General features: G+C 36.4%; 1 protein-coding gene across 4 annotated transcripts in view; it reads left to right on the top strand.

The window, feature by feature from the left end:
- The window catches only part of ESCO1 (establishment of sister chromatid cohesion N-acetyltransferase 1), a 32,121-nt gene that overhangs the window by 7,235 nt on the left and 10,067 nt on the right, over window positions 1–14,819 (top strand). For all 4 annotated transcript variants that reach the window (XR_007901522.1, XR_007901527.1, XM_051775160.1 and 1 more), the window contains exons 7-8: window positions 1,636–1,750; window positions 10,971–11,102. Coding sequence is in view for 2 of the 4 variants with exons in the window: in XM_051775160.1 (XP_051631120.1) it covers window positions 1,636–1,750; window positions 10,971–11,102 (247 nt within the window). In the remaining 2 variants the exon portion in view is untranslated. The remainder of the gene's footprint in view (window positions 1–1,635; window positions 1,751–10,970; window positions 11,103–14,819) is intronic.

Below are 14,819 nucleotides of genomic sequence, written 5' to 3'. Positions count from 1 at the left end.
ATGAAGGTGTCAGCAGCAGCCATATTTAAAAAAAAAAAGCTCTTAGTGTTAACTAAGTTTTTCTTACAGCTCAAATATGCGTTTTATCATTGGTCATGTTGACTGTTGTATTTTTTAACAGTTCTGACATAGTCTCTGGTTTTAGCCAATTGCAGGCTAAATACAAAAACTTCTTTGTACCCGATACCTTGAACAACAGGCTAGCTGGCACAGTGGTTAGTATATTGATACTGGTTTCTATATTCATAATGGGGACAAAAATGAATGTTTGAGCTAATTTTCAATACAGCCATCTGAGGCCAGATAAACAATTCTCACTAACCAGCCCTTTTGAACATGTTGAAAAACTCTGCTACTATGGGATTTCACAATAAGGTGCATGGTAAGGTAGATGCAAAACTGGTTAAATGAGTGGGATTTTTAAGAATTTTCAATAAACATTGCAGTAACTTTTGGGTTTTCATATTTTTATTCCCAACTGTTGAACAGTTTTATGTTATCTACTTAAATTTGTTACCTTTGTTATCTGACAAGCCCATATCGGTTGACTATTATTTGGATATATATTTTTCTTCTGAGACCTTTCCTACCCTACTTTTCACACATTCTTTCTGTGGTAATCCTGCCATAACAGAGTAATCTATGTTACCTATGTACATATCTATACTATAGCTCTCTTTAGGGTTTTGTAATCAAAGGTTGCAGCAGGAAAAGGCAAACCTTGAAGTAGCTACTTAAAAATGCAAGTTTTAGGGCACATGACAGGAATAAAAAAATTAGCTCTGATTTAGCACAAAAAATGCTGTTTTAAAAGTGTGTGGCAAGAATTTTTATTTTTTGAAAAGCTCACTGGATTAACCTGCTACCTGTGTTGCAGCAGCTGCCATAATTAAGTGTTCGGTCCTATACCCTTCGTTTGCTCAGAAACAGAAAATATATAAATACCTAGTTGAAGTATGTGCATTTTTGTGTATGTTTTGCTTTGGTGATCTCCCCGAGTTTTATCCAAACCTGGAATTACTGACATTTTTTTCCCCCAAAATATAGTAGCAAGTTCATAGAATAACTTTGTTGATGTGTTATAGTACTTTCCAGTGTTTCTTTCAACTGTGACAAGGGAAAGCTTAAACCAAGGGAGATTCCAGTGATACCCATGCATTTGTTCCATGGATCCTCTTCTGCCCTTCACTGCTAGCCATAAGAAGGGAATAAACTTAGATTTGTGGGAATATTTACATGGTCTGCTTTATCAGCCTGGTGTATGATACCTAGATCTTATGTAGGAAATATGTAGTGTTAGGCACCATTTGTCATACTCTGAAAGTGCCTCAGTTAAAGGCTTGTGTTAATGGTTGTGACTAACCTCCCCCTTCATCATAATTTTTTTTTATTTTTTAATAAAACAAAAGCTTTTGTAATTGGTCTAGTCACAAACCATATTTTTTGGTTAATCTTTTTATTTCCTTATTTTTCATATGAATTGCAGATTAAAATATATAGGACTATGTTTTGGGTAATAAATTTGGATTTGCATCTCATTGAAGTTTAGTTATACTATCCACAACAGCTTTGAATATCTAATATGACATGTATAAGCAGTTCCATTTTTAACATGAAATATATTTGTATTTCAAGGGTTCCATTGTCAAATCCTTCATTAGCATCCAAATGCAGTAACTTACCATCTTCTGAGGAACATATTCAGAAGCTAAAAGAAGCAGGAAAAGATGGTGATAAGCAGCTGATCACAGTAAGTAATACTCTTCTAGTAAGGCTTATAGATGCTGGAAGAAATTACTTTTGAATTTGCAGTGCTGTGGTCTTTATGGACTTGTCTAAAAATCATTGCTTATACCTACTACTTACTACCATTGTAAATGACTGGTGAAAGTAGAAGCTGTACTAGATTGTCATTCAATGTTGATGGAAAAATGGTGGCAACCAGCCTTAAGCTGATTCTTGTTAAAACAAATTTCTGCATTTTTAAAATAGAATGGCTATTCAGTGAAAATACAGCTGTTTTAGGGCTAATGAATTTGCCTTATGTGCAAAATCACGGTTTCCTAAAATTTCGGAATTACAGGGTGAGCTGCATCTGGCAGATTGTGTGCAATATTAATACCAACGGATTTGTTCCTGTGTCATTCAAATGTCCTTTGTTCTGAAATAAACTTCAAGATTTTCCAGTGGATGTCCTTATTTTCACCGTAATATTTAGCAGCAATACTGGTTTGGTTATTTATTCTTATCCTTTTTGCTATTAGCTACAAAATACAGGTAACAAGAAAATGCAAAATGAGAAGGGAGTGACAGTTGTTTTTCTGTCTTGTAGAATCACACTACTTGGTAGTGAGACAGTTGGAGTTTTTGGTTGTGTTTTGTTTTGTGTTTTTAGTCATCCACATATCAGATAATCCTTGAGAAATGAAAAGCTAGAGCTGGGAAGCTACAGAGGAAGAGGAATCCAGGCCACAAGGAAGGAAGCTTCTTAGGAAATTACACCTCTCACATACATAATTGGAGGTCATGCTAAATTGTAATTTTCCCATGTAATAAATGGATTAGGCACATGAAAATATTGACTAAATAGAAGCAGGTGAATTCTGAACACTCTTATATCCATACTGAAATATTTTAAAATCAGAGCTTCCAAGAACTAAATGGATAAGCATATCCTTGAATTGCCTGAAGTTACAAATCTAGGCATGTGAATGCCCAGCCACAGGATGATAACTGATCTGGATCTAGCATTTCAGTTATTGCCTCTTTGAAACTCATTTTACCAACAGAATTAAAGTGAGTTATTAAATATCTTAACTATATTAAAAGGAATGTAGTAATATCCCTTTTCATTTCAGTAAAGCTAACTTAATTTTTGCTCATAGACTCATAGAACTTGACTGAAAAGTTGCTAGGATCTTTGACAAGAAGAAATATGGAACTTCCTGCTTGGTTACTGAAGAGAGGTTGTGTAGCTCTCCTCTGAGGTGTTCATACAAAGAAATTTCTTGGAGCTTACCGACTATGCTGGTAGTATCCTTGTATTCCACCCGAATTAGGAGAGTAATATTTTCTTTTCTCTAGATGTGCAACAGTAAAAGTTATTTACCAAGCAAAATTTCAGAGTATAAAGAAAGATTCATCAATGAAGAACACCGGGAAAAATGGGAGAGATTTAGTGTCTGGTTTTGTATGTGTATTTTTGGAAAATGCAACTGAGCACTGTGTTTCAATTGTAAATGTGAAAGTAATAGCTTCACAATATCTTATATATTTCAGCACTTCATACAAATCTAATTCACTTTGATTTCACTGAGTTCAGAGCAGGCTTTTTATTGTGTTGATAAGGCATTTTGGTAATGCCTGTATTTCACTTTACACAGAAAGCATTAGGAAAGATACTGATTTGTTTTTCTTTTACCTTGGGGTAAACTGCTCTTTTAGCATTGTCAAAACATATAGAGGAACCCAAATATTAGTTAAGCTATTTTGTATAATACTATCCTTGGCATTGGTTACTTCATTGGTTATGAAGATGAGACATAATTATGCCTAGAATAGTTTGTTCTAGCTTTCGGAGGGTAAATACTCGAAAGATTTGGGATTAAATGTAATAAAATAAGGTACAATTTGTTATTAATAGTTTTGTTTGCAAAACCACGGTGATTTTCTTAAATGTGGATTCTCAACGGCTGAGGTTTTTTTTTTAGTAGTAGTAATAAATATTTTCGAAGGTGTTTGTGCAGTTCTCTAATGATCCTCTGAGAAAGGAGAAATTATTAATTTGGTTTAAAAACTGTTGAGGTTGACATTTCTCCTTTTTGGAGAGCAAGTCAAATCACTTAAATTAGCATTTATAGTGTCTAAAAACTTTTATAGTTAGCAGCTAGAAATCATTTTTGTTTCAAGTTTCTGGCATGTTGTTTTAAGAGAAACGGTTTCATTATTGTTCCTTATTCTTCCTATCCCTTCTTGAGCAAAGCTGGGAGGTCATGCTTTTGTTCTTAGCAAGAGACATTTAACTTGCACTTTACTACACTTTTTCAAAAAATGAAATGCCTGAAAGGTGCAGTTTTGGGCTCTCTACTGTGTGATCTGATTCCTTTGGAGATCTGTCGACCCAGTCCATCTCAATGTGTGTACAGAATCCTTTTTTCTTTCTGTAACCAAAGCAGAAAAACTAGTTGTGCTTTGTTTGACTAGCCACATGATGGAATATCTTTTGCTGTTCTTCTGCTACTGAGTTTTCCTAGTCTTTTGTATTTAAGTTTGGCATCCGTCCTTTTAATTGTCTTTACAGTATTTAAGGCTCAGAGTCTGGAATGTTACAATATTGTCTGTGAGTTCTAATCTTTTTCATTCCTGAGCTATATTTAGAAAGGTGTTATGGTAAAACTAGGCTTTGTTTTTCACAATATGCTTTGAGTTTTTTTATATTTAATCCTTAAAAATACATCTGAGTTTCCTTCTTCTCCCATGTGATTGCTATAATGAATAGATTAATTTTCTTTTTTTCTTAAGTAATATAATCTTGAACAAGCTTTAAGGCTATTTGACTGTAACAGAAATAACACAAATTCTTCTTGTAGAAGAAATACTTCATAGCTGCACTTGCACCATTCTCTTTCTTGATACACATCATCTAGTTATCTGAGCAGCTTTCAAACATAAAATTATCTTCATTTTGTAAAAGTACAACTAAGACAAAAGATGAGTTGTTTCTGTTCAGACTTGTTTGCTGTCACACATCTTAAAAATCAGGTCTCTTCAGAGCATAGAACTTCAGCTGAAAACAGTAAAGAATCTAATGCTCCAACAAACTTTGTAAAGCAAACAGTGCCAGGAAACAATGGTGTTTGAAGTGATGTGCAAGGATCTAGGTTCAGACTGAAGAGAGTATGAGAGGAAAGAAACTTAAGATTGAGGCTAAAAATATGTTATGTTCCACATCCATGACTTGGTGTTTGTGAGAGTAGTCTGTTCTGAATATTTGTGAACTGTAACCTCTTACACTTCATTTAAATGTTCAGTTGGTAGGTTGAAAGATTACATGAAGCTCCTTAGGAAGTTTTATAGAGTAATATGCTAAAATTGTTCTTTACTTTCACTTCAGTCTGATGTGCAAATATGAGAACTTGGATATGAAATCATCTGTTCCTTTTACTTCTGAAACGGAAAGAAATACAAATATGCAAAGCATATGTTTTCAATTTTCATAAAATGAGATTTGCTTTACATTCAAGACAAGGAAAGTCAGTTGCTTGTTTCTTGTAAAAATTCTGCTTCCCTGTCAGAACAAAATGTTGACCATAAAAATGAGGATTGATAAAAGCAATAATGCTGTGAAGGAATGTTATATATAATTACCTATGAAATGCAGGGATACTTCTTCCATTTTATGCCACTGAGGAGATGTGTTCCTTTGAGTTAAGCTAGTATTTTGAAAATTATAATAATCAGTTTTATGAAAAATCGTGTAAAATGAATGAACAGAGAAAACAAGTCACTGAAGTTATAAAAGGATAGTACAGAGTTATGGAGACTTTTCTGCCTTTCTAGAGATCTGAGTTTATACCTACTTGCTAGCAAATGTGATTAAATTTAGTTGATCTTTATAAGTATCAGAAAATGCATGGATCAGGATGGCTTGATGGAAGGTTCTTCTGATTCTGAGGTTTGAATTGGGGCTATATGTGGAAGCAGTGTGCACAGTAATTCAGTTTACACATTTGGATATCATACTTGAATTTCTCTATGCATATATTTTGGTTTAACTTGAACATGGTTTCCCGTTTGACTGAAATAGGTGATATGTGAAAGAAGTTAGTGGAAATAATAAGTGTAAAAATGATTTCTTATGAGCCTGAAGAAATTTGCGTAGCAGTCATTTAAAGTTGCTGTTTTCTTCCCTAAACTGGTACAGTCTGGTTGGGCAGTTTCTCTGCAGAATTAGAGAAAGGCTTTTGGGCAATATTTCATTGCTCACATTAGTTAAATACTGCCTCTCTCCTTTCCTGTAATCCCAGTGAAAACAAGGCAGTGACTACTGCAAAAGCGTGAGACCAGTCACTTTTCTTCCAACACAAATCTTATCCCTTGGGATACCTCTGCTCTAACAGAGAGGTAGTGGCTGCCATCCTTTCTTATTATCACTTCTTCCAATTTTTGCTTCACTGCTGCAACACAGCTTTGTCTAGCAAATTCAGGTGGGTTGTGCATGATAGACTTTGTCCTGAAGGTGGGGGAGAATGTTTTGTGAGGTTAGCTGGGGAGCTGAGGCAGGAATTCAGGCACCAAGGCCATTAACATGGTGTTTTGAGTTGACCCTGGCAGGCAGCTGAGCACCATGCAGCTGCTCCCCCAGGCAGGATGGGGGAGAACAATTTCACAGATAAAGCAAAAGCTGTGCATGCAAGCAAAGCAAAATAAGGAAATAACTCACTACTGCCCAGTGGCTTGCAGGTGTTTAGCCATCTCCAGGAAAACAGGAATTCATCATGTGTAACAGTTGGAAGACAAATGCCATTAACTGCAAACACCCTCCTCTTTCTCCTTCTTTCCCCTGGCCCTTACTGTTCAACGTGATGCCAGGTGGCATGGGATACCCCTCTGGTCAGTTGGGGTCAACTGTCCTGGCTCTTTCCCCTCCCAGCTTCTTGGCACCCCCATCCTCCTCACTGGCACAGCAGTGTGAGAAACCAAAAAGGCCTTGCATTCTGTGTGCACACGGTGCAGCAATAGCTAAGATTTCCCTGTGTTACCAGCCCTGTTTTGGTCACAAATGTAGTACACAGCACCACAGCAGCTGCTGTGAAAGAAATTAACCTTATCCCAGCTAAAACCAGTGTGCATCAGAACACACTCTGCAATATTCCTGAATAATATTTTTATATGTATTGAGAGTGGATTACTAGTCCATTGTAAATACAGTGCAGATTTTTTTTAACTTTTTTTTCATATTGCTTTAGCCAATGACCAGTGAGGATATAATTTCATGATGAATAATGAGTCTCCATTTTCATTTTTGAAATATGTTAAGTAGTATTAAATACATTGCAGTTCTGAAAGTTTCAAGTTGATTTGTATCCTTTTGCTAAAAGAAAGATGGATACCGGCAATGAGTTGGTTTTCTGTTGTTGTTGATTTGGTTTTTTGTTCAAAATGAAGGCAGGATTTTTTCTGAGTTGGGACATGTCTTCTGGTCCTGCTGATCAGCAAGGGGATCTGCCTAGCAGCCTCAGTCTTGAATGCATCTTTCATTGAAATAGAATTCTTTGACCTTTTCATTTTCTGTGGAGAGCCCCAAAATCTTTGTGTTGCTTCTTCCTGCACTTCTTGTATTTCCAGCCCACTTGTTTCTGTGGCTGGGATTTATTCTTTGTTCTGTGCAAAGACTAGGGGAAAAAACAGTCTTCCTCTAACCAATACTAAGTAATCAAGAAGGAGGTGACCTAATCTGTGCCTGAAGAGAAAGGAAAAAAAAAAAGAACAAAAAGGGCCCCTTTTTATCTCCTACAGAGGCACCAAATGCCTTTTTTGCTTGCAGGGCTCCTTACTCCACATGTGGAGGATCAGCAGACATGCACCTTCTCAAAGAAGATGTTGGTAAGACTTTTCTTTCTGTCTAACACAGAATTAAGAAGCCCTTCTGGAGATTAGGGCAGTATTGTCTCAATGTTCAATTACAGTTAGCCTTGAAACAGTGGATATGCTGTATTTATTTGAGGATTGCCTGAGATGTTGGGAATGCTTACTTAATTGCCATCTACACATGCAGAATTTCCTTAGGAAGGTATCTTTGCTCTTTATTGTTACTCTTTAGAAAACTGGATTTTAAGCAGAGTAACGCATTTGTGTTCCTGAAGTCGCATGTTTTCTTGAATATTGCTCTGAAAAACATTTCTGTGAGAGTCAAGCTTCTTGCATGTTTTTCTAGTTCTGGCAAGCCAACAGTTTATTTTTCAGTACACAATATCTGATGTTTGCTGAGAAGATTCCAGCCCTCCCCTTTCAAATCCCAGCTTTATTTACTCTCATATGTGGTGCATAAGGTACTCCTAGGTGGGTTTTTTTGGTTATGTTTTTTTGATTTTGTTTGTTTGTTTGTTTTTTATCTCTTCCCATTAGGAAGGACTGGCAACCCTTAATGCAGTATTATTGTTTGAGAGCTCTTTTTCCCTCTGGATGCATGCCCTTTCCACTTTAGCTCTTGCAATGACATCAGTTTAAAAATAGTCAGATCCTCTAGATGTTTTGTTGAAGTACAAAAGTGCATTCTTCATAGTTCCTGACTTTATTATTTTGCATGTCTTTTTTTGTTGTTTTTGTAGTCTGCATTGGATTTCCAAAGCTGCTGCTTTTAATTTTTTGTCTGAAGCATTATGTCCTGTTCTGTGGCTTTGAAATAGTATTTCAGTTATACAAAAATCTTCTTTATTGCCCTTGGGATACTGTAAAATATTTCCTAAAACTATAGTCCACATTTGTCAGGGCTACAGAGTTCAGAAGATTGCTTTAGATACTACAGTGTGCTTTTTCTGATAGCTCACATAACGTGTTATTTGTATTAACCTCTGTGGTAGCCCATTGATACAACTGAATGTGTGTAAAGTAGTAGCATCGGTAAAATCTTTAAAAACCAAAATCCGAACAAAAATTCTGCCCCCAAAACTCAAAGCCACTGATACTAGCAACATCTGAGAAAGTCAGACTGTAAAATATAATATGGCAGTACTATTCCAGGGAAGTAATCTGTTCCTGGAAACTTGCAAAAGAGCATATGTATTTACAAGTCAAGATGGGATGAGCTAAGCAGTCAGACAACTTTGAGGATATCCTTGCCTTGAACTTTTTGATGACTTCCTGCATAGCTAGGGGGTTTTTTTGGCTTGAGATTTTTGGTAGTAAACTAATAGATGGGTTGACCTAAATACCTTTAGCTTCTTGATGATTCGAACAGAAATTGTTTCATGAGACTTACGCAGTACTGTCATGTGCTAATTATTTTAAGACTTGCTTTATGTAGCTGATTTTCTAATTCACACGGTGGAGTTGTTTGGCATATATTCCAAGCATCAAAGTACACGTCCTTTTTACTTTTCCTACTCTAGATACAGGGGATATATTCCCCATCTTCAAGGTAGGATTACTAAGTTTGGTTCAGTTGGTTCATCTTTAGGTAGTCAGCATACATCGTTCTTCCTGCTGAACTGCCTTTTCTTCATCTTTCATGTATAAACCTTGAAAATGCAGTATATTTTGGTGGCCAGAATGGGTACTTTGTTTTGAACTGTATTGCTGCTTTCAAGGAAATCTGCAGGTAAAATAAAACGTGTTAGATTCAGTTTTTGCGCTTTTGGAAAGCTCATCTTAATCTGACTTTACAAATCTAACCTAAGGGTTCATCTTTCCTTTTTCCTTCAGAAAATGAACTTACTCCTGTTTCTCCTTCTGTAGGAATCTACTCACTGACAAACAGTTAAAGCAATGACTTCTCAGACTCATCTTCTTTCTTTTTTGGCTGAGTTCCACATTTGTGCTCTTAAAGAGAAGTTCAGTTCTGAGTTTGTCTGGCCTGTTGTACCTTCAGTCTCTTCTTGGAAAGAAACTGATACCTGCAGTTTAGATTACACTAATGTCTGTTTGAAATAGGTTGCTGTTGTGTGGAGAACTGAAGAGTCACTTAGCCCTTAGACACATCTTTGAAGATGGAAGGAATAGGAAGTGATTTGTAAACACTTCTTCCTGCGTTGCAAAATGCTTTCTTATAGAAAATAGGCTTTTTTTGCTATGAATATTTTCAGCTCTTAGAAAACAAAATTAGTTTCAGGTGATCTGTTTTCTTGCACGTTGTGCACACAGATGAATTTCCTTTTGAAAAACACCCTCAAATCTTTTTTGCTTAGGTAGCATACTTGTTTAGAGTATAGAATAACTTCTTGTTTCTCCATTGCTTGTGATATATGTTAAAATAGATTAAAAGTGACATTTTTTGCTGGTTACATAAACTCCATTCCCAAATGTAGTTAAAGAAAAAAAAAAAGTAGTTGAACATTAAGCTGTAGCTTAAAACTTTCCTTTTTGGATAGAGACTTCATTCTAGCTGGTATTCTTTTGCTCTTTACAAGAGGCAACCCCAGCACCTGATACTTTTTATTAGGCACTGACTCCTTAATCTGAGCATACTTACAAATTAGTAACACTTGTAATGAATACACAATAAAACAATAGGTACTGAGTAGTGCCCTTAGTTTGGTAACAGTTGGTTATAGAGTAGGAGGATAACCTAGAGGATCATGAGCAAAATGGTATGATTTTTCCATTTGCAGTGTAGCTGCCATGCAGTGTCTGAAAAATTGCCTTGGAATATTTAGTTTTCATGAAAAATGTAAAGGTAGTTATCAGCTGTTGCAGATATACTGCTGATCTTACCAATTATTTCTGTAACCTTTGGGTTTTTATAATATCCTTCCAAAGTTTCAGAAAGTGGCTCGCCTGTGGCCCACCTCAAAGCAACTTGCAACCAAAACAGCAGCAGCAGAACTGTAGGGAAAACCAAGGAGTGTGGGGCTGGATACGGGAATTTTCTTTGTGGAAGATATTTACTGCAAATGCTGTAATGAAGGAAGAATTCTCTGTTCTTTGTGTTCATAAAATAAAAGTCATTTGTTCAAAAGTAGTGGGGGGGATGGAGACAATTTTTTTAGGTAGAGTTTGCTCTGTGATTGATGCCTGTGCCTTTTGAGGCTGTGTTAGTTTTTAAAAGATGGAATTCTAAATTCTGTGCTTGTTGGTTCTCCTGGTTCACCCCATTTTAGCCTTTGTGTTGAATTTCCAGAACACGTGTTATAAAAGGGATGTCTGATTGGATAAAAGTTCTATTTAACTGTATTTACTGTGCAAGCAATTCACAAATGCCTTTTTTGTGGGTTATTTGTTGGTTTTGGTGTTTTGTTTTTTTTTTTTAATAGGATGGAGGACAGAAGAGATTTGGTGCTATTTCCTGTAATATTTGTGGAATGCTTTACACCGTGTCAAATCCAGAGGATGAAACCCAACACCTGTTGTTTCATAACCAGTTCATAAGTGCTGTTAGATATGTGGTAAGAAAACCTTCTCTTTTTAAAGGCATAAACAGTATCTTTTGTTTGATATGTACTAGTTAAAATTCATGTTACATTAAGTTGTGTTTTAATAAATTATTATTGCAGTAGGCCATAAATCATCCACTTTGGGAAATAAATGTTTTTAACAGCCATGGTAGACAGGTTATTTGTAATGTTTAAAATTTGTTAGTAGGAGAATGGTGTTTCATCACCATTGTATTATTTCTGCTACAATTACTTAATCTAGGGGAGGTGTGAGGGTAGTGATAGGAAAACAAAGGAACATCACTTCTGAAAATACTAAATACAGGTTTCAGTACAACTGGTGTTTGCAGCAGTTAATTTAATAGCCAGATAAAGGGCTGATTGTACTGTTTTTGTAATTGAGATGACTTTTGTAATCTTAGATGACTTCTAAATTACTTTACCTTTAATTATGTGTAATTTGAAGAGAGACTGCCTAGAAATCCAGCTGATACAACTTCATAGTATATTGAAGCTTTACTGAATTTTTAGTGAGATTTTAACCTCTAAAATACAAACTATTATTTATTCATTATATATGCTATATCTGAGTATATCTCTCATATTAAAGCTCAGATTTGAAAAAATGTGTACAATTTCAATTATATTGTAAAATCAGCTGCTTCACAGTAGCTGATATTACAAGACATAGGAAATGCCTGTTCGCATGTCTGAAATCCAGAATAGACTCCACAAAGTCTGTTTTCTTTATCACACATGTTACCTTCAGTACTCTACACTCGAGTAGATAAGACCTCCAGGATAACTGAACTGAGACCACCAATTCATTCCATACAGATACCAAATGGCTGTTGGGCTACTCTTAAATCTCAAGCACAATTTTATCTCACTGTTTGCAAATACTAAGATATATCATCATAGCTAAAACTTTCATGCTTGAAACTGTCTGGTAAAATAGTTCTGGTATTTGTTCTGTTCTTGGTTAGTTTTTGCTGAATAATCCAGACATCTTAAAAGATCTGATCTGATACACATTGGCTACGTTATAGGGTGGGACTGGGCAGAAAGTGTGATGGGAAGCAGTACATTATAATGGCAACATAAAATACATTTCCCCATTTTATTCCTGTTTGTCCCCTCCCGCCCAAGTACTTTCAGATCTTGAATGTTACCAAAGATGTAAACATAATTTACAGAAGATGATGTTAGTTCTTTTGGACAGAAGCTGGCAGATGAGTTCAATAGCTGCTTAAAGCTGCTATGTTCGTGTAGGTAAGAAGCTGAACTGAAGTTTGGAATATTTTGGAAGTCGGAAGAGCTGAAATTTCTCCCTTGTATGCATGTCTAGAGTAACAACATAATTAACATAAATGTGAAAGAGCAGACTGTATTAAACCAGTCATAAATGACATTGTATAAAATTAGGTATGCTCTTAATTCGATAAAAACTTTTCCTATTGTTTTCTTAGTTGCTAGACATCTTTTTAAAACTTCCAACAATGTGTACTCAAGCAAAATATTGTATTGTCAGCTCTATCTCTATAATCTTTTGAGACTCTAGTTGCTTTTTGTGACATTCTAGAGAGCTGTAGAGCGATGATTTAAATGGTTATTCTGGAGTAGAAACAGTAGACTAAAAGGTAAAAAAAGGGTTCTTCTAAGTCTTTAATTCCCTTCAGATTTTGTTTTTTCCTCGTAACAGTTTGGCACTCAGTTTTCTGTGTGGGTGAGTAACTTTTGCCATGATAAATAGATAAGTCACTAGTCATTTGATCCAGTCAGTGGTTCTTGGTTGATAGTATTGTGACAGAAACATTCTCACCTCCTCTTAGAAAATAATTTCAGTTTAAGATAAGCCTTCTTGTCAGTAAATTAGTACACCAAGTGATTACTTGTTAATTCTTAGTCATCCAGAAATACCAGAATGATTGCTACTTATCCTGGTTTTTCTAGGAGGTTTCTGGTGGGGATTGTTGGGAGGATGGCTCAGAGGTTTCTAGATATTTGTATGTAGTTACTGTGTTGAGGCTGTAACTGCCTTCCTTTCCCTGCCTTCCTTTCCCTGACAGAGAGTGTTAACTGGGCAATAGCATCATGGAATTAAAAAAAGTACTAGAGAAAGTCTCAGTAACTCCTTGGTTAGACTTTCTGGTCCAGGAACGTCTGGTGTTGGTCTTTTAGTTTATTAGCTCTCCAGATACTCTTTTCTGTGTAGTTAATATGTTCAGCATTGGCATCATTTGTGATTTGGAGGCCATTCTAAGGTATCTTACAAGCATTTTTCATTCTCTTGTCATTCACATTCTTCGTGCCATATGACGTGGTCCCAGTCTTGACTTGAGAAGACTTTTCTCAGTTTTTCTCTCTTTTGAGCGTCTCCTATTTTGTGCTTAATAGTTCTATTAATGATTTGTTTCACAAACTCACAAAAAGTGGGTCTATGTGCATTATCATGCTTCCTGCTGCGAACTGTGAAAATGGACATTATTGTTAGTGTCGTGCCTACCTGCATGCAGCTGCTTTGTGGCTGTTTTGAAGTATTGAGTAGCCAGAAGGTAGTTTGCCTGTAAATAGTAAATTATTTACTGCCTTCAACAAATTAAAATTTTGTTTGTTCTTTTTTAAAGACGTGTCTTGCTTTTTTTAGTAAAAAATTTTGTTTCGGTCTCTAGAAATTTCATTATGCCCCCAGAAGAAGGGCAGGCTTACAGGGAGATGGTATTGGGACACTTGTTTTATCGTGGATGGCTGATAGAGACAATAAGGAAATTGTAGGCCTTGCGTGCAGAGAGGGAAAGTTTAATGACATTTTCTAAATTTGGGAACAGAAGATTGGCAAAGACCGATGGGTTTTCTGAAGGATGACATTTGCTATTAATAGAAGTGTGCAAACTGAATTAGCAAGAAGGTAAGGTGGTCAAGGGTAGCACTGGAGCAGGAATAGATTGGTTTGAGAGATGTCTCCTACTGCAGACAAATGAAGCAATCTGTCTCGTGGTTCTTCTGGTATCAGACATCTGAAAGTCTCCAGAAAAGTTATGCCTGTCGAGCATGTGCATGGATTGGGTGATGACACACACATAAGTGTTAACTCCATTGGGATGGATGCTTTGTGGGATTGACACACGGTTCAGTTTTATAAAATCTCCTAACTGTGATACACACAGTATCAGTTGTGTCCCCTCCCTGTGATACCTCATAGTGTCAACTTAGTACTTCTGTAAATTTTTTTGTAAGAGCGAGGCATTTTTAATGATGTTTTGAAGTTGCAAAGCCAAAAACTTAATCCACGGGCATTTGCTAACTTCAGGTGCCTGATGTGAATGCAGTTAATCTGTTTGCATTTCAAGCTCATCCTATATCTTGAGCTGAAGAAAGTGGAAGAAACTGTTATTTGAGGAACAACACCAGGTGCCACTACAGGCTGGGGGCCAACCTGCTGAAAAGCAGCTCTGTGGAGAAGGACCTGGGGGTCCTGGTGGACAAGCTGTCCATGAGCCAACAGTGTGCACCTGTGGCCAAGAAGGTCAACAGAATCCTGGGATGCATTAGAAAGAGCACTTCCAGCAGGTTGAGGGAGGTGATCCTGCCCCTCAACCCTGATAAGGCCACATTTGGAGTACTGCATGCAGTTCTGGACTCCACAGTACAAGAGGGACATGGAGCTCCTGGAGCAGGTCCAGAAGAGAACTAGTGAGTTGGTCAAGGGTCTGGAGCATCTATCTTATG

The sequence above is a fragment of the Manacus candei genome, unplaced genomic scaffold (genome assembly GCF_025592945.1).
Source record: "Manacus candei isolate 608988 ecotype Guabito, Panama unplaced genomic scaffold, ASM2559294v1 h1tg000008l, whole genome shotgun sequence".
Lineage (NCBI taxonomy): Eukaryota > Metazoa > Chordata > Aves > Passeriformes > Pipridae > Manacus > Manacus candei.
This window is presented reverse-complemented; position numbering and strand designations above follow the sequence as displayed.